The sequence below is a fragment of the Parasteatoda tepidariorum genome, chromosome 8 (assembly GCF_043381705.1).
Source record: "Parasteatoda tepidariorum isolate YZ-2023 chromosome 8, CAS_Ptep_4.0, whole genome shotgun sequence".
NCBI lineage: Eukaryota > Metazoa > Arthropoda > Arachnida > Araneae > Theridiidae > Parasteatoda > Parasteatoda tepidariorum.
Window position 1 is genome coordinate 64,178,697 of NC_092211.1, and position 26,946 is coordinate 64,205,642.

The following is a 26,946-nucleotide window of genomic DNA, read 5'->3' on the forward strand; positions in this document are numbered from 1 at the left end:
CAAGTTGTTCAACTTCACATTAATTTCATTTTATATTAAAATTATCTTTACATGTTTTAGTAACTTTAACTTTTATTTAATTATTAAAGTTTTCCTTTCGAAAAATAACCCGAACTGACTTAGCAAATTATTGGTAACTTTAAGATTACATATTTCAAAATTAGCTTCATCCTAAATTTAAAAAATAAGCTTATTCACATATTTATTATGTCTTTTTATTTATTTCAGAATGATTTCTTTAGTAATAAATAAAAAGAAAACCTCAAATTATAGTTTTATAAACTATGTTTCTTTGCAAACTTATTTTCCTATTAATTGTTACATTGAAGTACTAAAATATTAAATTTTGATAAATAAATTCCATAATTTCCTTCTCTAAATTTATATAAATGTATTTGAAAAAAAATTCAATTGTTCTTTTTTGAAGTCATTTAAGGGTAAATTTTTGCATTGGAAAATGTAAGTGCTCTTTCAGGTTTTATTATTATTAATCTATATTTTATGAATTTTCTAATTATCTTTTCAAATTGCACTTTTCTATCAGGTTTTTGTAAAATGAAATTGTAAGACTGATTTGCTAGTTTTATACTTTTATATATCTAGTCTCTTTATAATGTCACAAGTGTGCTAAATGTTCACAAATACTGTATTTTTATAAACAAGTATATTATCTATTTGTTTCAAATAAATAGAGAATTGTAATGCAGTTTCCTGGTTACGTATGAACAATTTATGCATTTTATAACACTATTGTTAAGTAAGGAAAAATAAAGTTATTTAACAATTTTCTGAGCTTATTTATTTTAAAAGCTTATTTTTATTTTAAATTAGAAAAAAATTAAATGGTAATTAGCATTTTTAAAACTGGGTTTTTCAAGTGGGATAAAAAGGAGGAATTAATTTCTACTTTTTTTTTTTTTACTCCTAAAAATGTAGGGAACATCACTTGTAAAAGACATAGAGATGGTGATACTGGCTTTTTAAGTGTTTAAAAATAAAATTATTTTCGCCTTTTTAGTTCACTTTAAAAACTTAGTTTTTAAAATTTTTATTCTTTTTTATTATTTTTCTCTTATTTCTTCTCTTATTTATCTTGAAAATTGTATAAAATTTGGATAAGCATATAATTATAGGTATAAATTTTGTTTGCAGAATTTATGTCCTTCCATATATGTTTTTTTTTTTTTTAAATTTCAGATTAGTAACTTTTAATTTTTGTATATATTTTATTAGTCTATTCATCTAGTTAATTTTGTTGTAATATATTTTTCTGTTTGTATTATTTTCTCTTTTAATCACATTTTTTATCACTTCCATTTACTTCTCATGCTTTTAAATTTCATAATTCAAAATTGGTAAAAATATTTTGTTTCTAAAAATTAGATGTGTTGTTAATGTATAATTTTGATTTTTTTTTCTCTCCATTATAAATTTTGATTTTTTTTCCCTCCAAATAACTGCTTCTAAATGAGATGTGTTTATTTTTTTCACTATATTTGACTTATTTAGTAAATAAGCATAAGCTAATATAATTATGCTATTGACCACACACTTTTAGAATATGGACTAATATTCGCAACGCTTTGTCTTGTTTATGGGTGGAGTAATCTCCTGTCACCATGTAACCGGACAAACCATGTTTGTAATGTTTAACATTTAGTCGGGGGAGAGTAGGCAGAGCTCCCATGGGTCAGGAAGAACTGGAATTGTTAGGGAATTTTATTTTAACTCTAAAAATCAGCTAATAGTTTAGGAAAGTTGCAATTTTGTTCAAAGAACATGGAAAATTCCTATATCATACCTTTGGAAATTACCAGTCTTAGAATTGTCTGTAACAGTAATCAGATATTAAGATTCGAGTTACGTAACTCTAACCATCTATTACAAATTTTTTGCAAAATTCCACGTTTTAGCGAAACTTTTCCAGGTTTCCATTCTTATTCTATTATGTGTCATCTAATATTTGATATTACAAATTAAAAAATTTGAAGATTTCTGATGAAAAACTGGATAAAATGTGGTATGAAATTGCTTGATATACCTAGCATTGCAACTCAATTAATTCAAGCTGCAAATCCGATCTCACTGCTTCATAATTTACGTTGAAAGGCATGGTAAGAATATCTAATGCTGTTTGGACGGCACTTGAATCTTGAAAGCTGCGTTCAAACTCAAAATGGAGTTTTTTCCAGTCCAAAATGGAGTTTCTTCATAATTCTTTAGCTTTTCCTTATTTATTGGGGATATTGAATTTAACTGTGAGATGTTGAGACAGGTCCTGATTAGCTAGCTGCCCAGCAAACAAATTAAGCTTCAGTTTAAGAGCTTTGAAATATTCCCAGATATCATTGATGAATTGATTTTTCACTTGAATTTTAACCTTCAAGTTGTTCATATGGCAAAGAAGATCTGAGGAAATGCAAGCTATTCTGTATCTTCTAATATTTAGCACTCTACTGAACACTGTTTCTCATGGAAGAACAACACAATGTCATCTTTGAGCTGCCAAACTTGCTCGAAAATGCATTCTGCACTAAGCCACCTTACTTTCATGTTATACAGTACTTTAGATTATTCAGATTGCATGGACTGAATAAAATATCGGAATTGCTTGTGAAGAAGGCCACAAAAAAAATCTGATATATAACACAATGAAGAAAAATAACGTTATTCCCGGGATAGTTCTGATTAAAGAGTCCAAGGAATCCAGATTTTTTTCATATCATATTCGGTGCACCATATTACATATTTTTGCTATTGGCACTTTCAAAGTTAACCTTTCTCGAAACACATGAAAAATATCACATCCCATTGTAGTTCCCTTTAAAGAACGCATGCACACCAGTTTCTCAATAATTTCAAAATTCTCTTCACTAATTGAGCAGTATCATTTATATCAGTGCTTTCATCCATAACTATTGAGCAAAATTTAAATTGTGCAATTTTTGAATCTAATTGTGATGTCAAATTTTTATCAATGGCTTCGATTCTAGAAGTCACCGTTTTTTGCGATAAGCTTATAGCATCAAAATTATTTTTCATGTCTGGACATAAAACATCACAAACTTGGAGCATACATTGGTTAACTAACTCCCCATCTCCGAGAGATTTATTATTTTTAGAAATATTGTATGCTATGAAGTAACTTGCATAGGTAGTGGCTTCTTGGACACTATTTATCTTCTTGAAAAAATTTTATTGGCCTGATAATTCTTTAAATAGCCTTTTTGCATTTTGTCTTTTTTCACATTCAGACATTGCTTTGTAGTTGCCATTCTTGTGCTTGCCTGTAAAATGTTGGCTAATGTTGTATTCTTTAAAAACTGCTACAGCTTCATTGCAGATAAGACATACTGGTTTATCTTTTACAACTGTAAAATATTTCCAGGTCCATTCACCATTGAATGCACGGCACTCTGAATCAACTTTGCATTTTTAGTAGCCATTTTGGTGGTTAAAAAATTTTACAAATAACTCAAACAAGTACTAGCTGTTTAATAATTTCACCATTATTTACAATAACATTATCTGTGTGCGATCTTTTCATATGTAATTAATATTGTTAGAAATCCGCTTGTCTTCCACATATGAAGTACACTTCACCTATATTAGATTTCATATGTCTGTTCCTAGAAAAAGACAAATGCTCATTGGTCCAAATCTACAGCTATTCTATAAAGAACTTCTGCTTTCAATGTTTTACCAATTAAAACTATTTCCATCATTCGACATAGATCTACTAGTTAGAACTCTATCCGATGGCAGCATAAAACCTTCCGGCAGGCCGTAGTTTGCCCATTGCATTGCAATCAAATTTATTCATTTGATGCAATTGCTTAATGTATTGCAATAAAATTGATTCATATGCTAACAGTAGACTACAATTGTTATTATTAATAGCCTTAAAGCAAATATGAGATGCAGAACTTTTAAAATTGTTTATGTGTCTAAAATGATTATTAGTTAACAAGAAATTTCACTAACAGTTTATTTAAACAGGTTTCTTTTCAATGAAGATAATTTCTTTTCTGTTAAAAAGTTTTTTTTTTTTAAATTATAGCCTCAGAAAAATGTAATTAGATGAAATTCTTCAGTTTTAAACTTAAAGTTTGCATTTCTACTTACAAAATAATTTGTAGTAAAAGTTTTGATTCATTTTAAAAAGATTTTTAATTATAGTTTATTAATAATTTTTTATTACCAGTGAAGGAAATCCAATCCAACCCACATAGTGGATGTAAGGCTTTGTTTTATTTAATATTCTTGTACATTTAAATGCAGTTTTAGAGACGAGGAGACTCTTGAGTCAAAACAAAACTTATCTTCATAGAAAGCCTACTGAGGGATTCTATTCATTTGTGTTGAGTGAAAAGAAAAATTATGAAAACCTTTGCATGGTTGTATTTATGGTATTGTTATCTAATCCTTGATTTGACCACTTCTGATATCAGAATGCTAATGTTTATGATCGGTTTTTATATCTGGATTCTGCTATTAGCTGCAGGTACTGTAATTTTCTTTTCATTTACATTTATTGTATTTAACAATCATTTTTATTGTCTATCTATCGAATTAACTTATCTTTGCTTCTTAATTTAATGTTTTTTAAAATGTATAGTTTACAAACACTAATAAAACAGTCATTAATCACAACCATGAATTTAGACAATTGACCTATTAAACTAAGATCATAATTTTAATTAGTAAGTTTAGAAGAGGGATTCTCAACCTTTTGTTAGGAAGTTCAGCTATCAGGGTTTTGCAATGAATTTGCTTTTGCCAGTATAGTAATTTAAATGTTCTTTAGAATAAAAGAAGAACTATGTTGATTTTTTCCTTAAAATTGAAAAAAAAGTACAGCCAAATATGTATAATATCTATTAATAGTATGTATTACATATGTATGTGAGCCAAACCTTAGTCAAAAATATTATATGAATAATATTTTTGACTGAAGTTTAACTCACTTTTTTTTCCTTAATAAAAGTAGGTTTAGAAGGAAACAGATTTAATTAAAAATTTCATCTTCTTCAAAAATATACAAATTAGAAATAACAGTCGACATGTTTCAAGTGCTCAAAAACAGGCGCCCATTTTCGAGCCTTACCAGGTATGAGTGAGAAAAAGCAAAAGTAATTTAAAATATAAAACGTAAAGCTATTAACGAAAAATAGAAAAGGTGTGAAACAAAACTAGAAAAACCACAGTGGTTGAAAGAGAAACAGGTTGAGAAACAGAACAAGAAAAACCACAGTGGCAAATCAGGGTAAAATGCAATTACCGTTATTTCTAATTTGCATATTTTTGAAGCCAGTGAAGTTTTTAATCAAGTTATATCTTACCGCTTCAGTTTCTTATAATTGTTTATTTAAGATTTAATTATTGCTATTATTTATTATATTTTTACTCTTTATAAATCACTGACTCCTTTAATTTTATGACTCCTCTAATAATAATTCCTTAAACTGCATAAACCAGTTTGTCTTGAACATGTTTTAGTTAATGGACATTTTCTTTAATCACAGCATTGTTTTCAGCAGATTTCAATGTTTTGATGAATTATTAACAAAAAATTAGTACATTTTGTAATTTTGATGCTATTTTTAAGCAGAGCTCATTCTAGGCAGGGTAAACAGGGCGCAGCACCCTGTTGCCCTTTTAGTCAAAAGAATCCACCCTGTTGCCCCTGATGTAATAGACTCTAAACCCTTTCTTTCCTCGTCCCTTCTTTATTTTTTCTCCAAACTTTACAATGGATTCCTTAAATTTTCAACTCTTCTTATTTAGTTTGTCATTGCTGTCAATACATAGAAAAAGGGAAAATATAGGAAAGGAAAAATAGCCATCACACCCCCTTGTTGCACGTGTTTTAGAAAGTTTGCAGTTGCTTCCACTATCATTAAATCATAATTATTATTAATCAATTTAGTTATTTAATCATAACTACAGACACTTAAAAAACATACATTTATTATTTTATTAATATATGCAAGCATTTTAAATAAATTACTAAGTTAATTAGCTCAATAAATCGATATATATGTTATTTTATTAATAAAAATTAGTAAATATGATTGCTTTGCTACTGTTAGTAAAGTTAAAAAAATTTCTTTCACTAATTGACAATGTTTTTTCAAAGAACGTGAAAAGTTCATAGAAAGAAATTGTTGCCCTTTAAGAATAATAATGCCTTTTTTTTAAACGTTTGCACCCTGTCCTTTTTTCTGCCTAGAATGAGCTCTGAATTTTAAGATTTATTTATATTTTAAGTATTATATTTATATATTTTAAGTATTTTTTATTTATTTATTTTTTTCAAAGTGTTGTTGTAGTTATTTTAAAAAACTGAAATAAACTTTAAATGTAAATTACGTAGTTTTACCAGGGAAGACAACAAGTTTTCCGATCGCTAACACTTCGTAAAACTGAGTTGTTTTTTTTCTCGTTTGAAGTGTAAACAAAATCTATAAATGTAAATAAAACACATGACACATAATGTAAAGGAATGTTTATGTAACTCATATACACATAATTAATAAGTTCACATTAGGAAGAAATGGAATTGGAATGCTAAACATCATGTTTTTCCATATATATTTATATATATGTGGTGAGGTATGTTTATTAACTATAAGCTCATCATAAAAAAAATATTTCTTAGAGAACATGTAATACCAGTATTCTTATGAATAGAGCTTAGAAAAATTTATTTTTCACATTGTTTGAGACACTTTTATATGCTTTATTTTACAGTGCTTATATGTGAAATGGCTTATGTAGATAGCTGCATTCTGTGCTTAGCATTGTTGAACATTAAGATATTGTTAAATATTAAGACATCGTTTTAGCTCATTTTAAATTTCAAAGTGCAACTTTTTTTTCAATTAACTGAAAATCCATTGTTAATTTTTGATTTTTTTTATTGTTATTTTATGATAATAAAAAAAATCTATCAGTCTATCTTAATTTTTTTCTTCTTATAATGTGTTAAAGCTATATTTTCTAGTTATTAATTATATTCCCATAGTTATTCTTGTAAATGATATCAAATAAAAATGCATCAATAAAATTATTTTTGCAAAAATAATTTATTGATTCACTTTTACTTAAATTATGAAAAATTCGTCAAAAAATTATGTTTGCAAATTAACTTAAATTATTTTTAAAAATGGCATTATTTTCTTAGTATATATGGTGTAAAATAGCTAGGTTAGAGTATAAATTTTCAGTAATTCGGCTGAAATTTCAATAACTTTGGAAGCTTTTGTAGCCTTGTTTCAAAATTTTCTTCACAATACTAGGTTAGATTATGAATTTTCAGAACTGAATATCTGTAATTTCTATAATCTTAGAAGTTTTTGTAGCCTTATATCAAAATTTTCTTTGCAATATTTAAAGTAGCTAATTCGTACCAAAGTTCAAATTACATCTTTTCATGTAAGCTAACCGAAACTCCATTATTCATTTTTGGATTTATCATTAGATTACTTATAGATTATTTATATCAAAGAAAAATTTTGAGATCTCTCTATTCTTTTAAAGCTTTTTTGGTAAATTGACCATATTTCCTTTGTTTATGACTTAAATTATATCAAACAAAAATATGCCAGTATAGTTGATTATAAATTTGAGCATTTCTTTATAAAGTAAATGAGCTTGCTTAGATTCTTTTTTTTTCTCTGGAAAACTATTAGAAATTTCTTAATTAATTTTTTGAAGAATATCTGTTTTGATGCCTTGTTGTTTTTTATGGAATTGATTAAAGTGTTTTTACCTAACCACCGATTTTAGTTTATGTAATATTTGTACCTAAAGTATGTTTCATAAAATGTATTTAATTCTTTAAAGCGACATATTTTTATTAATTACTTTCATTAATATATTAATAATTAATTATAATTATATACATTTTAATTAATAATTCCAATAAGTCTTTTGCATAGAGCCCATTTTGTAATTATGACTCACGAAATTTATTTCAAATGTAATGGTATGATTATAGCTATGATAAAGTTTATATTCCAATGGTATGTTAGGAATTAATATTAGTTTTTCTCTGCGCCAATGAAAAACAGACTGTCAAAATAGATTTAAACTTTTCCAACTGACAATTTATTCAAAAATAGTCTAGATTTAATTTTATGAGTTAAGATAAATCATATGGCACATAAAAGGAATGCAACTATCTGATACCATTTTATTAGATTTGTTTTGTTAGCAACCAAACTAAACAAGACATTTTATACTTCAATGGCATTCATTAGTTATACAGCAGAAAAAGAGTTGAGGCATCTAAATATAATGGACTTGAAACTAAAACATTTGGCTCTTTTTTTAAAAATTTAGCATCCCAGAAATCTCTTCCTCATAGATGTTAGGTTGAGTCAAAAGTTTCTTCCACAATTAAAACTAAAGTACGCTAAGGAACTCACTAGAACAACAAAATGATGTTAAAGTAAAAACTTCAATTCTATATTTTAATAGAAATAAGTTTTTTAGTAAATTTGAATTGTGACACCTCATTCTCAAAATTACCTATCCAATCTAAATGGCTAAATGCTTATTGTATGAGGTGCCACAACATTAAAAAATGTCACAATTTTATCCTTTTAAAATAAATTATCAAAGACAATATAATTCAAGAGGATGAAATTGTATATTAATTTTTTGGATAACAACAAAAATGATCTTAAAATTTCCTTCAACCTGCATTGAAAATAAAGCATAATTTAAATTCATAATAAAAAAAAAATCTTTTTTATTAATTGTAGAAAAAAAAATTTACCGAAGTTTAGTCTTATGGACTTAGGTCTGTATGAGTTGAAGAATTATCTTCAGACTTGATAACGGATTTATAAGATCTAAAAAAAATATCATTCAAGAAGTATATTTACATAATATTTTTTTTTTAAAAAGATTTCTTCAAACCTGATATCTATCTATAGGAAGTACCTAAAATAAACGTATTAGGCTCTCTAATTTTTAATGAAAATAAGCTTTGAATTTATTTACTTTGTAGGGATAGGTCTATATTAGTTTAAGAAATTATCCTTAAATCTGATAGTGAACAGTAGAAAGTTGATAAAAGAAACTTTTGACTCAACCTAATATTTTCAGATTAACAGTTCAGGAGCAGGCAAGACTAATGTAATAACTTCTATTGATGCTAACAAACATATAACTTTGCATGTTCATGCAAATATACCCTGATTTATTCATTTTTTTTTAATTTTAGTATCACAAATGTAATCATAGCTAATGACTTATTTATTAACTTAATATTTAAATAAAAATATGGAACTGTTATTTATTCAGAAATCAGGGAGGAAAATAGTAACTAACATTTTTTTAGTGCTTATTTCCAACTTTCTTGTTGTCTGAATATTTTTCAGTGAGGAATTACAATGTTTAGACACTAATGTTTTCTGAAATTTGAGATCCTAAGAAATCAGTGAAGTAAGAACCAAATAATTTAAATTTCAAGCCTGTTTTATTTTTTTCTAAATCAGGAAGTGTTACTTAGTGATTCTTAACATTTGGAATGATAGTTATGGAAATTAACATTTACATTAGTGTAGAGTTTTACCATAAGATTGTATTGGAGCAAAAACTTAACAAGTTTTATTAGGGTTGCCACCTTTTTAATACCAATGTGAACAATTGATGAGTAAATGTGAATTATATTTTGTATTGGATAGATTAGCAACAAAATTAATTTTGCTTGGTTGAAATGTTTCTTCCAAGTTCTGAGGATAAGGCTGATTTTTTTTTCTAAAATTTTAGATTTGTGAATACTTACCAAATTTTGAAGCAAACTAAAGATTTTCTTTCATCCATAGACAGCATCTGTTGATTATGTTTCTTTCATGATTATGTTGATTTAAAGATACCAATAAAATGCTTATAGCTGTTGTATTATCAAAAAAGTGAAACATTTGTTTACATTGCTAAGAGCTGTAAATCTCAACTTAATATTTACTACAATAAAAGCATTGGGAACAATTATTTTACAGCTTTAATTACATTGACATTAAGATACAAGACAAAAGCAGTAAAAATTTCTGGTGAAAACGATTTCATTTTCTTCAGTTCAATGAAAACCGGTGGCAACCCTACGATTCCTTTTCTTCATATGAAAAAATTGTTCAATGAAAATGTTCAAAACTATATTCTCTCTCATTTCACTTAAATGTCCGTAGTCTTTTTTTTTTTATTCACACACGCACACACACAACGTTATATATTATTTAGAATCAACTTCAGCAGTCTTTTGCAAATGTTTAAGTTCAAATAGGCCGCGACACCAGCAGTGAAAGATTCATTCTAACCTTTACTTTCCCGAGTTCTGCACGATTCACAACATTGGAGGTGGTAGCGACTGAGGCGGCACAAGTGTAAGGTTTTTGCTAAGCTGCAGTAACTGGAACGGTCAGTGCAGTTGTCTGAAAAAGAAAAACAAATAGATATGCTTTTACATGGAACGATATACAATAAACGTTCTTGATGTTTAATTATAAAGATAAAACTCTTGCAAATCCAGAGATCTAATGTATAACACATTACATATCATTCTGCATTTTTTGGAGAACCATCTTTAGGAAATAAGAATCTTACTTTTGACGACCCAGCAATCCTTGAGCTGTATTTGAGAATCGTTTTGTCATAAAAGCGCGTTATTTGAGATTCCGAAACGCAAACTCTCAAATATATGACGAAAATGTCCTCATCGCACCACCTCAATTCTACGAAAGTAATTCTTAACTTGACGAAATTAGAATGTCGAAATACGACGTATTTCTAAGAAGAGACAATAGCTATTTCGTCACTTTGATGAAATGTTCGCTTGGAGCATATAACAGGAAACGGTTTTGTCAAAAAAGAAAGTTTCCTGAAATTTGAGCATCCGTTTTTTACAGTTCAGGTCAGAGAATATGGTTGAAATAATGAGACAGAATTGCAAAATATAATCGCTGAGACGACAAAAAGTGTTTATCTATTGCCGATTTCTTTCTTAATGATACAGTGAAGTAGTAGTGTTGAAATAATGAGATTTTGTAACAAATCGAAGATTATTAAAAAAGACTCAAACCTGTGTTTCTTTGTAGTTTGCAACCTGTTCACCGCGTTGGAGAAAAATTAAAAACTCGAGCTCAGCTTTGTGGTACAACATGTCTATCTTACATCCAAGCTGTTCTGGCTGTTAGTCACAAAATAAATCCAACTGTGATGGAAGATGATAAAGTTGCTCATCTTATGAAAGGAGTTTCAGAAAATGTTTATCAGGTGCTACTTAAGACGATCTAACAATTTCCTCTGTTTTTATTGAATGATGCCAGCATGTAGATCAACAGCAATCGCTTTGCAAAAAAAGAGATTTTTCCCTTCCCTAGCTTTGGCATCTGAACCACGCAGATTCCTTGGAAGATGTTTTACGTAACGAGGTTATTAAGACGTGAAAACCAATGATGGATGCAAATTCTAACTTGAACCACAAAATTTTATTGCTCACCTCCCTAACTCTGCCGCAGTTACACAGTCCGTCACAATTACCTCCTAGCAAGAATGATGTTTGGAGTACCTGTTTGTTGTGACAGAAAATCCAGGTCACGTGTATAGATTATTGCAGAGAAAGCGATGAAATATCAGACGATTTCCCAAAAAAATTCTGAAGTAGATATGGAAAACGATAATGGACGTTTAAGCCTCTCTTCTAGAAATAAGTCCCCTCATCCTTAAACGAGGACGTTTCCCTAAACTCATAGGTCACCCTCGCCGTATGAAACGTCATAGACATCAAAGTTGATTCCCTTTAAGAAATTTTGTGGAAAACGACACCATCAAGCAAACTTCGTCAGAGGTAGGGCTGCTGAGGGAAAAAAAACCTCCAACTACGTTAATCACGCAGATCAGAGAAAATAAAAATTGAAGTTATCATGGAAAGTAAACCAGTACATGTTGGTTCTGGTGCATCTTTTTAAATTATTTCTAATGAATTTTTCGAACTGTGTTGCGTTAAACTATACTAGCAAATAAATCAAAAGGGCTGCTAAATGCTGAGAACTGAAAGTTTATTAATCCAGTCGTACGTGGTACTGTACAAATAATTTCAGACAAAATAGAACACTTATACGTCTTTATAGTATTAGAAAATTGTAGTAATATGGGGATGGAATTTCTTATAAAAGTGTATTAGTTGCGGAATTATTACTAGACGAATCTCGGAAAAAAGTATTGGAAGCTGAATAAATTGAAGAATCAGAAGATTTTCGTGTTTGTGTTGCTGTGCGCGAGATATCTCTGTACTCTAGATACGAGATATCTCGTCCTCTTTTCTTTTGATTTTAGAGTTCGTAGAAATCGTGGCGCAGAGGGTTGGGATAAGCCGGAAGTGAAAGTGTTGAAGAATTAACTGATAAACATCACCTTCGTCAGTTGGACTCTAGAGAAAATTTTTCAAAAGTCATTAAACAAGTTCTTTTGGATAAACATTTGACTTGCATGTTGACACCAGAATTGACTTCCCAAAAAAATGTTTGACGAAAGCTTTAAATTGTCGAACATGTTTCATGAAAATTTCACCTGGCAAACAATTTTTCCAATATCATAAATACCAGAAATACCTTCTCTACAGAGAAGCCCCCAGAGAGACGAATAAACACGAAGTATATATTATGTATAGAAGAGAAAAATATGCAAGTTGGAGCTTTAGTGTTGACTATTGCTGATTAAGTAAGGCGATGAAGAAAGAGATCTATCTATTAACCAGAGTTGACGCTTTCTTAGACTGTTTGAATGGAGCTAACCACTTTTCTTCAATGGATCTCGGCTCGGGTTATTGGCAAGTTGATGTAGCTAACAGAAAAAAACGGTTATGCCCGCTGGGGTTTACAACGAGCGAATAGACAATTTGTTACCGACATCTACTAAAATCGATGATATAGTGATATTTTCATCTTTCAAAATAGTGAGAAAAAAAGTTATCGCATATATGCATCTCAGATGCTAACACAAGGTGAAAAGAACTATTCAGTTACAGAGCGCGACTGTCTTGCCGTAATTTGGGCTATTAGTAAGGTTCGTCCTAATTTGTTTGGACGTGTCTTTACTGTCATCACAAATCATCACTCATTTTGTTGGTTTTCTGATCTAAAAGACCCATCTTGCAAATTGGCAGTGTGCCTACAAGAATATAACATAACAGCCTTATATAAATCAGGACGCAAGTATTCAGGTACCCATTACCAGCAGTTAAAGACGAAAACCAAATTGCAGCTCTTTCCAATATCGCTGAACAAGATAGAGACCAGGAGATAACACAAATGAAAGACAACATTAACCAGGCGAATACCGATTCGTTTCGATTATTGAACGGAGTTCTCTCTAAGCTATGATTCTGCTGGTCGACGATAGTTACTGGTTATCCTCTAACATTTACGAAAAGAAATTCAACATTTCCATGCTACACCGATTACAGGACACCTGTATTTCATTAAAACACTAGATAGATTGAGAAGAAGATTCTATTAAACTCTTCTTTATCGAAGTGTTCAAGGACGAAAAAGTTTTCCCCAATTGCCTCCTGGACAACTGATGTCGCCCATACCACCAGCGGAAGAACTTTTTTGTCAAAATGGAATTGGAGGGTCGGAATAGCCTGGTTGGTAGGACACTGGGCCCATGCCCAAGAGGTTGTGGGTTCGATCCTCGCCAACCGAAAACTTCCCGTGTAGTAAATAGTGATTGATGCATGTTAAATCTGTCGAGTCTCAAAATCTTCCATGTTCCCATAACAAATCATAACTCTGGGAGTACTGATCCAGGAGTTTCCTTGTCTTCTGGATTGGTTCAAAATTTCAAGGCTACGGAGTTGAACATTAGTAGTCGTAAACCCAAAATTGGGTCGGCTGTTCAACGACGGTTATAAAATAAAATTCGGACTCTTTCTGAAGTTAGCACAGGGAAATAGGTGGCTTGTGGTATGTACCGATTATATTACACGATTCGTTAAAACGAAAGCACTTCCTTGTGTTGAGGCACTCGCAGTAGCGATAGGTTTCCTCTTTAGAATATTTTGCTAAAAGATGGTTCATCAAGGGTCCTGCTATCAGACCGGGGAATTGTGTTTTTCAAAATTGGTGGCTGAACTTTTGAAGCTCTGCATTGTTAATCATCACAAAACCCCATAGAAAAATGTAACAAGACTTTACCTGACAACTCTATGTGGATGTTGAACAGAAAGAATGAGGTGTAATCTTGCCCTTCGTCACTTTTGCTTACACTACTCTCAAACGAGAGATGACTGACTTCCCCCATTTTTTTCATGGATGTGAAGCCGTAACTATACTAGATACCTTGTTTCCAATTGCGACGAGAATTCGAAGTTGGTTGTTCTACTCAGCTTGTTTGTAAGACAGAAAAAACTCCACAACTAGCTCATCTGCGCATCATCGATCTTTAAGAAGAAGATTTGGAAATACGTGCGATTTGAAGCTTGGCTATGTTTCCTACATGTCAGGTGATCTCGTAAGGATTTTTAGACCTGTTAGAAAAATTCTTGAAGTATTTTAAGCTCTTTAAAATTATTTAAAAAAAACTATCTGAAGTTACGAAGGTAGTGAAGGATACTAGCGTGTCAAACACAGGAGGACTGATATAGTTAACGTATTGCGTATGAAGCCATATCACGCTACTTTGAAACAATTAGATGATGATATAACACCTTACCAAAGAGAAGAGATGGTGCATAAGAAAATGATCGTAGGAAAAATGCCTGTCCTGAAGAAAGTCCATTTGTTTCTCAATTTGATGAGAAGTGGTCTGAATGTAAGGGTCCAATGACGTGAAGTGTGCAAGCAATTAAATGAAACTCAGCTGTACTGAAATTCTATGATTACTATCAGAGACGTAAGAAGCATGTGAATATATAATTTTTTTTAGAACGGTCGTTGAACAGCCGACCCGATTTTGGGTTTACAACTACTAATGTTCAACTCCGTAGCCTTGTAATTTTGAACCCAATCCAGAAGACAAGAGAACTCCTGGATCAAGTATTGGGAGAAATTTACCTTCCTAGCTTTAAGAATATCGAAATCTTACAAATAGATCATGAAGATGGAGTATTCTTTATTACAAAATGTTAAAATGAGTCGCTTGATTTTACAACAATTGGTTGATTTAATAAGAATTTTTTTAAATTGATTTTAGTTTAAAATTCCAATTCCTTTAAATCCATAAGAAAGGAAAAAAAATTCGGTTATTTTAAAATTTGAGTTTATTTACTCATTTTAATTATACAGTTTATGTTGGAAGAAATTTGTTTCATGAAATCCACGTACCTCTTATTTTCTTTAACGTAAGTTTGATTTTTTCACAGGCCCATGCGCATTTAATTGGAACTGGCGCATTCACACTTAAAATACGCATGCGCAATTATTTTAAATCTTACGTATGGGAAAGTACAAAATGTAACGTAAAAGTGCGAAATCTCCCTAATGTATAACCGTGAATTCTTACTATTTTTAGGGGGGGAGAGGAAAACTCGCGTTAATGGTGGAAATAATAAAATTTGGAAATTCGAATTACATTTCAAAAATAAATCGTAATCTAAGCAATATTGTATGCCTATGTTTGACGCTGTTATGAGGAAAAAATCTCACTCAAATTTCAAACATACATAAGTTAAATTGTAAATTTGCTCGCGTATTAAATGAACATCCTCTGTGATAAAAAGTATTGAAAATAATTATCTAATTTCAAAATAAATTTAAGAAGAAAAAAATCTAAAACTACAGATACAATCACTTACTCACTCGACTGGCATGGTGGCCCTCTGCAGGGCCGCATTACGATGGGTCGTTGCTGGTCACGGCAGGCATTGCCGGCAGGTCGCGTACTTCCGTACCAGGCACACTGAAGAATCCTGCTCTGAAAACCATGGCGGCCGCAGGTGACTGTGCACTGGGCAGAAGATGGCAGGCTTTTTTTAGAATAAAGAAAACACACATTTGCAATAGACCGACACAACGCTGGATGCTTAATGTTTCCGCAGATTTTGTTTTGTTGCTTTTGTTTGCAACTGTTGCTAATAACAGCTTCTGTTCTTGGGTGCAAAACTAAAGGAAGAAAGCCAGCACCAGAGCTGTGGAAAACTAAAGACTAAATGCAACTTTCCAAATAATTCTCTGTGGAATGCTAGTGAACAAAAGTAAATAAAAAAAGAGGCATGGAACGAAAGGCAGCAGGAAGCAAAGCAGCTAGCGTGATGGCCGGGATTAAATTAGTGAAATCATAATGCTAAGTGCAACGCATATAAAAAGCATTTGTGTTTAACTAATTCAATTGCAATGGCTGTAAAAGCATACTGAAATTAACAACTAATTGTGTACGACTGTTTATGAACATCAACATTTTAATGAAGCAAATCAAACCTACCCATTGCTGTATTTTTTTTATACTTAAATAAACTCACAAAATCTTTTTTCTTTTCTTTTTACAAACACTTCAATTTCCTTGTTTCATTTATCTATTTCAAGATTTCCTTAAAATAATCTTAATTCGGGATAACGTATCAAATTATTTTTTTAATAAGTGCATATCTGAATTGTGATATGCATACGAAGAATCAATAAATGTATAATTAAGCTTCTTTTAGAAAAACAAAATTGTATTCAGTTTTCCGATGTGACTGTTCTCAATTCAAAAAGTTTTAAAATTGAAACAAAAAAGTCTTAAATATTGAATATTTTTAAATATATATATTTTTTAAAAAATTTACTTTTATAGGCTATATCAGAAAGTAATATTGAATGCGATATTTATTTAATATTACGTTGTTTTTTCTTCTTTAAATAAGCAACTAATTCAGCACATTTTCAACCGTATATATCTACGAAACATATTTGTTTGACATAAGCTATTAATTTAAAAGTATTTTCGAATTTAAGTATTTTTAAACATTAATTTCAGTTTTAAGGTTGAGACGTTTATAATTTTTGAGCGAGTAAACTGTTTTACAGTTACTCTCGCACATTATTTTAAGACGGTTGTTATAAATTGTAAACCCTTTGACGCAGATTTTTTATTAAATGTATTTTTCATACTATGTTCATTATTTTGTATTAATTTAGGTCAAAATAAGTGGAAATGTTATAGTAAGCAGTTAAATAATTTATGGTTTTATGAAATACAGCATGAAACACAGGTGTCTTTTTCTGTATTAAATGTAAAATCTTACAAATATTTCCAAACTGTAATTTTACGAATTTGCATTAATTTGTAGGTATCTAGATCTAAGAGAAGCAGTTATTCATCATTAAAATTTCTTTTATTTACAAAATAAATTATTGATTAATTTTTTGACTGTGAATAAAAGAAAATTTTAAAAAAAATTTTTTTTTTTTTTTTTTTTTAAATTATCTACTAGATTTTTTTCGTAAATATTAGGCTACTTTTTATAACTTAAAAATACCAAAATATATTTTCGCTGGTAATTAGAACACCAGAGAAAAAATATATAAAGGGACACTGGTACCCCATCTGCGTCAGAGGGTTAAAGAATAGACGAAGTATACTTCAAAATCGTATGGAAAAATTGGTTTAAAATTTGCTTTTGAATAGGTAATTAACTTTTTAATTAAACATTTCACCCCTAAACAATTGTTTTATAATTCTTCAATATTTATATTTAATGAGAGAAAAAAAAATGAGCGGCTAGTTCAAAATGGAAATAATTGCAAATAACGATTTTGTTAAAAGTAATCGCCTTAAAATTATTCGTTATAATTTTAATCTTGAATGAGTTTAATTTTTTTTAAAATTTGAAATGAGATTTATTTAAGTACATTTTTAAGAAACAGATTATTCTATATCAAGAAGTTGAAACTAATTTTAAAATATATTTGTACCGCTTCCCTACATCTTTAATATTTAGTGAAAAAAAAATAGTCAAGATCTTCAAGTAACAACGAACTGTTCATTTCAAATATTTGGTGCATGATTTGAAGAAATATGAATATTATTAGAATATCCTGTTGCTGAAATATTCCATTTTATACATGAATTATTTAGTTTTCTATTTTATTCAAATCCTTGAGTAAACCTTATGATAAATTTAAAGTATCTATTTTCCAATTTTACGTTCTGCAACAAAAGAGGGGGGGAGATAAAAAATTTTTTTTGCTATGTCCAACAAATTTTTTTTTAAATAGTTATGTATTAAAAATATAAATTATACTTAATCATGCAATATGCTACTACACACAAGTAATACTAATGACATGCATCCAAGTCATTTTAAATAATAAACATACTTTTGATGAATTTAATTATCTAGATGTATTATAATTTTGAGTTTAAACTTAAACTGAAATTCAGTTGCTCCTTTGTATGAAAGACCGATTTTATCACAATAATAATGGGAGCCGGAAATATGCGCATTACTACGGAGAGTATTACTTGAAATGATCCCTAGATTAGAACTTACGACCATTAGAGCGAAGTATTCTATCCTAGTGCGCCTACGAGGAAGGTGTTACTGCGAAATGTGCCAGGTTACCGATGTGTTAAAAGAATACATCGAAAGTGTTATGAGGTTTAATACAACAATTAAAAAGTTATTATGAAATTTTGTGTTTCAGCTATAATTATTGCGTAAGATCTGCAGTTTTGATAATTCTTGCACTTTATTTGCTATCACAAAGTGTTTTTATAATTGTGTATAATATCGGTTTCATTGCTATTTCGTATAGTTCTTCGGCATTCAAACAACTAACATAACGTACAAAAACTAAATGGAATATGTTTTTCCTTTTAATACCAAACGACTTTTTGAATGTATATAAATTCAGTTTTATAGAAACCTCTCACTGTTTCTTCGGATATTTTATACGGATTGTTTTCCATTTCACCAAACAATTGGTGTGATTCTTAGAATTCTAATTCCATATTCCGGAATTTTTTTTTTAGATCTTACTTCGCTTATCAAATTTTAAGAATTATCATCGACGTTGCGAAATTTTGTATCGAAATTTTTTTAGGCCTCAAGTTAACAAAGTAAAAACATTTTTGAAGTCTAAGATTTAAAAGCTGACTTAACCAACATTCTATACGATGTGGTTTCTTTATTCTTACGATGTTTAGATTCGTAATTCGATATCTGGATTTATATGTTCTTTTAATGCTTATCAAGTTATAAGAATTTTCGTCTCTGTTCTGAAATTTTGCATCGAATATTTTTTTTCGTGCCTCGTGCGTATGTTAGTATCAAAATTAAAATATATTTTTGAGCATAATAATTAAAATCTGACTTAACCGACGTTCTATGAAGCAATGTGGTTTCGTTATCGTGAAACGATGTTTGAAATGTTCTTGAAATCGGCATTCCACATTCCACAAAATTATTTAAATCTTCTGTAATCGTTTATCAGGTTTTCAGAATTTTCTTATATGCTCTGAAATTTTATATCCAATTTTTTTAGAATCCCGTGTGTACATACATACTTTGAAAATCGTTTTAAATTTTGATACAAATTTTTAAAAACTAATGTAGGAAGCAACTGAACGATCAATTTGTGGTTTACCTAAAATTATAGCTTGGACTAAATTTTTAGGAGTACAGTCTGACATCCTGTAGTGCAAAAACTTAATGCAATATGGCTCTACCCCCAAATGATTTTCAGAGTGTTCTAGGAATATTCTATCTACTATAGAAATTTATTATTTATTTAGATTTCCTTTAACTCTTATCAGGTTTTAAGAACTTTTCTTCGATATTCTGAGGTTTTATTTCAATTTTTAGAAGTCTCGTGTGTGTACGTTATTCTTCAATAATATTTTTTAACTTCGATAGAAAGATTTAAAATCGAATATTAAAAGCAACTGGACTATTATTTTGTTTTTTAACTGTAAATATCGCGAAGAATGCACTTTTAATGTTTTCAATTCTTGCAATTCTTTATTTCCTATCCCCATAAAGCCAAGTATATAAATTCAGTTTCATTGAAACCTTACATTGATTCGACTAACATTTTATGAGATGTGATTTCTTTATCACCAAACGATATTTATAGTGTTGTTCTTTGAATCGTAATTTCATATTTCAGGAATTTATTCGAATTTTCTTTCATCATTTATCAAATTTTAAGAATTTTTCTTCTATGTTCCGAAATCTAAGTTTTTATTTATTTTAAGTTTTCTAAGTTTTTATTATTATAGTCCGATAATGTTTTGGACTTACATACAAAGATTTAAAAAAATATTCGGAACAATTCAACGATGAATTTGTGTTTTAGCAATAAATATCGCATGAAATATTTGAAGTATAAAGTATCTATAATTCTTATAATTCTTTATTTACTCTCCGAAATATTCTTGCGATTCAATTTTATTGATACCCCTACAATTTTACGAAACTTGGTTTCTTTATTACCAAACGATATTTAGTGTGTTCTTAGAACCGTAATTCCATATTTCAGAAATTTATTTAGGTTTTCTTTCATCACTAATAACATTTTAAGAATTTTTCTTCCGCGTTATGAACGTTTATATTTATTTCATGTGTATATTATAGTTCGATAATGCTTTGGACTTAATACAAAGATTTAAAGAAGAATATTCGAACAACTGAATGATGAATTTGTAATTTAGCAATGGATATCGCACGAAATATTTGAAATCTGAAGTTTCAATAATTTACTGTTATTTAATAATTATTTATAATTTACTATTCCAAATATTCTTGTAATTCAATTTCTTTGAAACCTTACATTGATTCTTCCTCTATTTTATGTGGCGTGGTTTCGTTATTACCAAACGATATTTAGAGTGTTCTTGAAATTGTAATTTCATATTACAGAAATTTAATTAGGTTTTCTTTTATCACTTATCAACTTATAAGAATTTTTCGTCTATGTTCTGAAATGTCATATCTAAGTTTATATTTACCTCTTGTTTATCTTATAGTCCGATAATGTTTTTAACTTTAATTACAAAGATTTAAGAAAAATAAATATCGCATGGAATATTTAAAGTCTAAAGTTTCAATAATTCTTTATTTACTATCCAAACATTCTTGTTAAGTCAATTTTTTTTAACCTTGCATTGATTCTTCCACCATTCTACGCGCCGTGGTTTCTTTATTACCAAACGATATTTTGAGTGTTCTTGAAATCGTAATTCCATATTCCAGAAATTTATTTAGGTTTTCTTTTATCACTTATCAACTTTTAAGAATTTTTCTTCCATGTTCTGAAATTTTATATCTGAATTTTTACGATCCTCGTGTGTACATTATAATTATACTAACTCATAAACTAAGTATTTTGTAAAGGATATATTCTTAAACGCGTTAATGGTTGGTAAAGTAATCACACATGCTGAGAAGTAATGAAAATAAAACTTTTAAACTCTGGCCGTATAAAAGCTTCTATGAGAAAAGAGAGTATGGCGCACTCATTTGCATTTTACGACATTGCTAACAAGTAAACGTTTAACGAGAAATAACGAAAGATTCATTTCAAATTTTGAAGTTTCATTAATGAAGTGAGAGCGGTATGAAATGCTTTTACACTTTCTGTAAGCGAGCTGCATCTTGATGAGGGATAAACCATCAAAATTAGAATGTAGCCAAAGCGTTGCAATATGATAAATGATGTTGGCGAAAAGCAGGGTTACGCTTTCGGAATTGATGTGGCTCTCGCTAACAGTTAAAATTACGTTTGAACGTTTAAAAGATTAACTGAAGTCCGATATTACTATACACATATGCATTCAGGATTCGAATTTTAAAATTCTAGCTGCCTGCCTGTACCGTAATTATTTATGACTTAAAAATGAAATTTCACTGTTTTAATGTTTAAAAATGCGGTTAAATCTGTATTTTTGAAAAATTAAAATTTGATCGCATAACCTGATGAACACATTTAATCAATCAATCACCACCTTATCTATAATTCACGATCCAAAAAATTCACGATCAAAATTATTTATTAAAATTTATTTTTCAACTATTGTAATCTAATTTTTTTTATTTCAAACAAAGTATTATATTTAATTTTATTGTACAGCAATTTTATTTCTATTTAAACAAATAAAAGTACAATTGATGAAATTAAAATTTACATAGTTAATGATGGAATGTTTATTTCACAATTAACGAACGATGCTCATTTAACTTATATTGAATTTGCTAACGCTTTTGCACATTCATATTATATTTTGCGGAATAATTTTTTTAGAATTTAATATTCTGCGGAAAATTTTTTTAGAATTTTCTATTTTGCGGAATAAATTTTTAGAATTTAATATTTTGAGGAATATTTTTTTAGAATTTTGAGGAATAATTTTTTAGAATTTAATATTTTGAGGAATAATTTTTTAGAATTTAATATTTTATGGAATATTTTTTTAGAATTTAATATTTTGAGGAAAATGTTTAGAGAGGTGGGATTTGTGAGTCAACTACTACTTGCACATCTTTGAGCTTAATTATAGCAAAGAAGTAAACATAGTTAAAGAAGAAAATTTTTTCACCAAAATATAAACAGAAAGCATTTTCAGTCATATCTATTCTAGTTTCACAGTTATAATGATGCTTTTTTTTTAACACCATGCTTATCTACTAAGCATGCCAATGTTATAGAGCATCTAGCGATGTGTGGCAAATAAGGAACATACATACATCTAAGACAGGTTGATCACTAAAGCTACTAAAGAAAATCATAAACACAAAACTCTAATTGGGTTGTTCATGCAATTGCTCACAAATAAACAGTGACATGTAGCAAGAATAAAATGATGACATAAATAAGATAACTAATTTAGCCGCTTAGAATATTAACATTATGTCCAAACCTAAGTTTATATTTGAAAAAAAAAAACTACAATTGAGAAACTAATCTAATCATCAACACTAATGTATAATTTTAGAAGCCTTGAAATAAATATGTGCATTAGAATTTATAAATTAATATATTTAAACCAGGGAGAATGGCATAGAGATCTGATGAATCATTCTTTGCAAAAAATGGGTTTAAAAACTTCAAAACCAGTTTGATTGCTGATGGAAATAAAGGGAAGTTATAAGGTGCTTACGAGAAGCACTTTCAACATTTATCAACCAAACATGTTTCAAACTTTTAATCCTTCCACCCGCGATAATAATTCATCTGATTCAGATAACAATTCTATTTTTTCCCCTTGCTTAAATTATAATTTTAACTCTTAATGTGTAACCAGTTTTTCTTGACAAAGATTCTAAAAATATATGTTAATTATGATGATTAGGAAACATATTAACATGGGAAGTATATTAACATAAAAAAGCTTCTTAATGGCATTAAGCATTAAGAAGATTTGACTGTTAAAATTAAGTCTGTTAAAATTCGCGTGTTAAAATGTTTATCTGACAGCCTCAATTAAAGTAAAAAATTGTGTGAAAATTCGCGCTCGGTTAGGTTTAAAGTCATCTAAGCACCTCAAATTGTTAGATGAAACTGAAAAAGTGTTTACTTCTTGTTCGTAGCCATCCTGCACTTTCTTCTGACAAATAAACTGGTTTTGATTATTTTAGTTGCATTGTTTAATTGATTCCTTTTTGGTAATTTTTTTCTCACTTGTATATTAATTTGCGACATCTAATTTGTTGGGTTGCATGTGTTAGCAGAAAAATGCAATTTTAAGACAGTGATAAATAACTAGATCACATTTAACTTAGTGGCATTTGCCATTTTCACGTTTTTTTTTTGTTTTGTTTTTTTTAATACATTTTTGGTCTTTTGTTAATTTTATGATCCTCTTTTGCTTATTTACTTTTTTAATAACCAATCAATTTGTATCCTTAAAATTCCTCTCTTCCTGATTTTTTTTTTTTAAAACCCTCTTAGTTCTAGATTTTTGTTTCTTTTTCCTTTGCATTTGGTACTAAAACTTGTCAATCTTTTTCACATAAAACAAAAGGTTTTCTGGTTTTTTTTTTATTAATTTCAGGACACATAACATTAGGGGGACCGGAAAGTAATGTCGCTTCGGCGTATTAAATATTCGTTAGTCTTAAAAACCAATTCATTTTTTTTTCCGATCCGATTTGATTCATTTTCCATCCGGCATTGAAAGGTTGTTGCTAACGTGGGTTAATACATTATTGATTTAAAAATATCTTGATAACAAATATCAAAAGCACCGAAACGACATTACTTTTAGGTCCCCTCTAACATTAATACACAAAATATCGTTGGAAAACTGCGACTAGGGCATTAATTGGTTAACTATAAGATTTATAATTGGGTGCCTAACCTTGTGATTTAAATCATATTTCTTTTAATACTTGTAAGTGACGTCACGCCTGATTTGCGAATCAACTAATGTCACAATTTGCCTCATCACTCGCAGGTATCCAATTAAGCACAATATAATAAGACAATTAACCTATAATTGTGTAACACATTACTAGAGGATAAAATATTGCAATATTTTATATGTTTAAGAAAAAAAAATTTGGAATATTACCTCGGACCATTCTCCAACCTTCCATGTACTTCTGCATTTGCTGTTGTAGCATTCTCTTTTCCGCCTCGGTCGCGTTTTCTCCTCGCATTGGGAAAGTGGAAGGTCCGTGCCGTTCGCAGAACGACAATATACGGCACGCTTTTCATAGGACGTGTGCCAAGTAAAGCACTGGGAATCTAAACACTAGATTTAATAAAAGGAATAAAATATTTAATTGACTCGAAAAGCAACTAGTTTAATACACTTTTGCACTCAAAGTTTGACGAACCCTTTCGTTGCGACAGTCCGCTCAGTTGAATTGACGTCACGTGACGATGCAACGCGCAGACAACCGTGTACTTTTCCTGCCTGAAGCTCATGTTCAGACTTTTTTTTATTTCAGAGTTACATAACAATATATTAGGTGATTTTGCTAGCATTATCAATAAAAATGAAAAGTAGGATAATTCAAAAAGTTTTTAGCAATTTAAATCAGTATGATAAATTTCAGAACTAAGTAGATCCAACTTCTGCCCTGTGTATACGAGCATCGGTTAAATACGATGCTTGTACACACACAGGGAATCAATTGATTGCCTGCTAAATGCGACGTTCGTAACGAAAGGGTTAAGTAAATTACACAAGTTCGACAATTGAGGTGTAGACATTGAAAAGGAGTCAATTGACAAAATTTAAATTTTACCGAGAAAGGAAAGACGATTAGAGAAAAAGTTGTTAGTTGCTCTCTGCTATATTCATTAAGGTTGCTTTTCGAAGGCTCCGTCGTAGCAACGATGCTTTTTTGTTAATAATATGCTATTTTTATAACTGCTGTGATTTTACAATTGTTACTCGTGACTGTTAGGTCAAGTTTAGCCTATCTAAAGCCAGCACTGTCTTATTTTTGAAAATGGCGCAAAACGTCGATATGGAGAAAAGCCACAGTTTTGTGAAAATGAAAAGCGTTTGTGGTCTAAATTTTTAATATTTAAGAACTTACTCCAATACTGCATTACCTGGGCTTATAAAAATTTGCAAAAACTGAGAATAAGACAGCGATTTTGATAATTTTCATCTAGGTGGAAAAATTTCCCCAAATTGGCGATTTCTTAAAAAAAAAAAGTTTAAGAACTTTTAAAATATGTAAGCTATTTATCCGTTCTGAAGCCCAGGCAATTCTTCACGACAAGATTATATATATTATTTAAAATCGTCGCATTGTTTCAAGGCACTTAAACTATATCTTTTTTATTTTCCTTGGCGACCGAGTTTCAAAAAACAGTGTTAAGAAACTTCGAAACTAAATTACGCAAGCTATTCACTTACCACCTTTATAACGCTAATAACCTCCAACCAATGGTTTCTTTTAATGCAAAAACTAATTTTGGGTCACTATTCCTTTCCAATGCTCTCTACTTATAATATTTTTTTTTCTATTTTACATACAGTGCGGGGATTCTAATTTAATAGTTAAGAAAAGTAAGTAATTGCATTGATTGAAAATCATAAAAATCCATTATAATTGAAGATTTACACAAATTTTTAACAGTTCGAGTTCATTATATTTTCTAAGTTTTCTTTTTTAGAAACGCCCATTAACAGGAACAATGAAGAACAATCATTTAAAGAAAATGTTTATTAAAATCAACATACTTTAATTATTGATTTTTAAAAATTCTTTATTCAACGTACTTTAATTATTGATTTTTAGAAATTTTTTATTCAGCATACTTTAATTATTGACATTCAAAAAAATTCTTTATTCAATTTTCTTTAATTATTGATTTTCCGAAAATTCTATATTCAGCCCACTTTATACAAAGTATACGCATTATATGTGTAAAATACCGTAATCGTGTAGACGAGTATTAAAATGTAATGGATGGAAATAATGGTGATGATCTTAATTATTTGTTACCTGTGACCATGGTGCTGTTTCCCAATGAGGACAGTCTTCATGCCCACAACTTTGAATGGTTGACGGGGTTAAAAGTCCAGCGTCTTCACACAAAGTGCTGTCCACTGGTTTAGATACATTGTTAAGTCTTACTAAACATTGAGTGGATCGAACCTAAGAAGTAACGAAAAACCTTTTTACGCTAAAGAAAAAATTTATATTATCCAAATAAAACACATTCAATATATAACTACTTTTTTTAAAATAGATAAGGATATAAATTACGGCTCATTTAAGTTTGTTTTATTTTTTTTAAAGTCTACAATATATTGTAGTATAAAATTTATAAACCTTCATTGTTTCATTCTATTCTATAACGTAGCTGTTAGTTTAGCTGTAAATTACAAAATAAGTTTATATATTCAGGGGTCTGTCCAGACATTTTGTGAAAGGTCCGTTTTTGTAAAATTGTGAAAAAATTACTCGTAATTTGTGAATATAAAATAAACGTTAAGTCACATTCTTTCAACCAGGGTCCGCTTTTGTGAATTTGTGCAAATAGGGTCCGT

General features: G+C 29.5%; 1 protein-coding gene across 1 annotated transcript in view; it reads right to left on the reverse strand.

Moving 5' to 3' along the window:
• Positions 1–6,491: 6,491 nt before the first annotated feature.
• The window catches only part of LOC107437684 (protein madd-4), a gene marked incomplete in the record, with an annotated part of 287,088 nt that continues 266,633 nt past the window's right edge, over positions 6,492–26,946 (reverse strand). Inside the window, 4 exon segments of the mRNA XM_071184129.1 lie at positions 6,492–10,442; positions 15,810–15,957; positions 24,502–24,684; positions 26,399–26,551. Coding sequence (XP_071040230.1) covers positions 10,324–10,442; positions 15,810–15,957; positions 24,502–24,684; positions 26,399–26,551 — 603 coding nt within the window.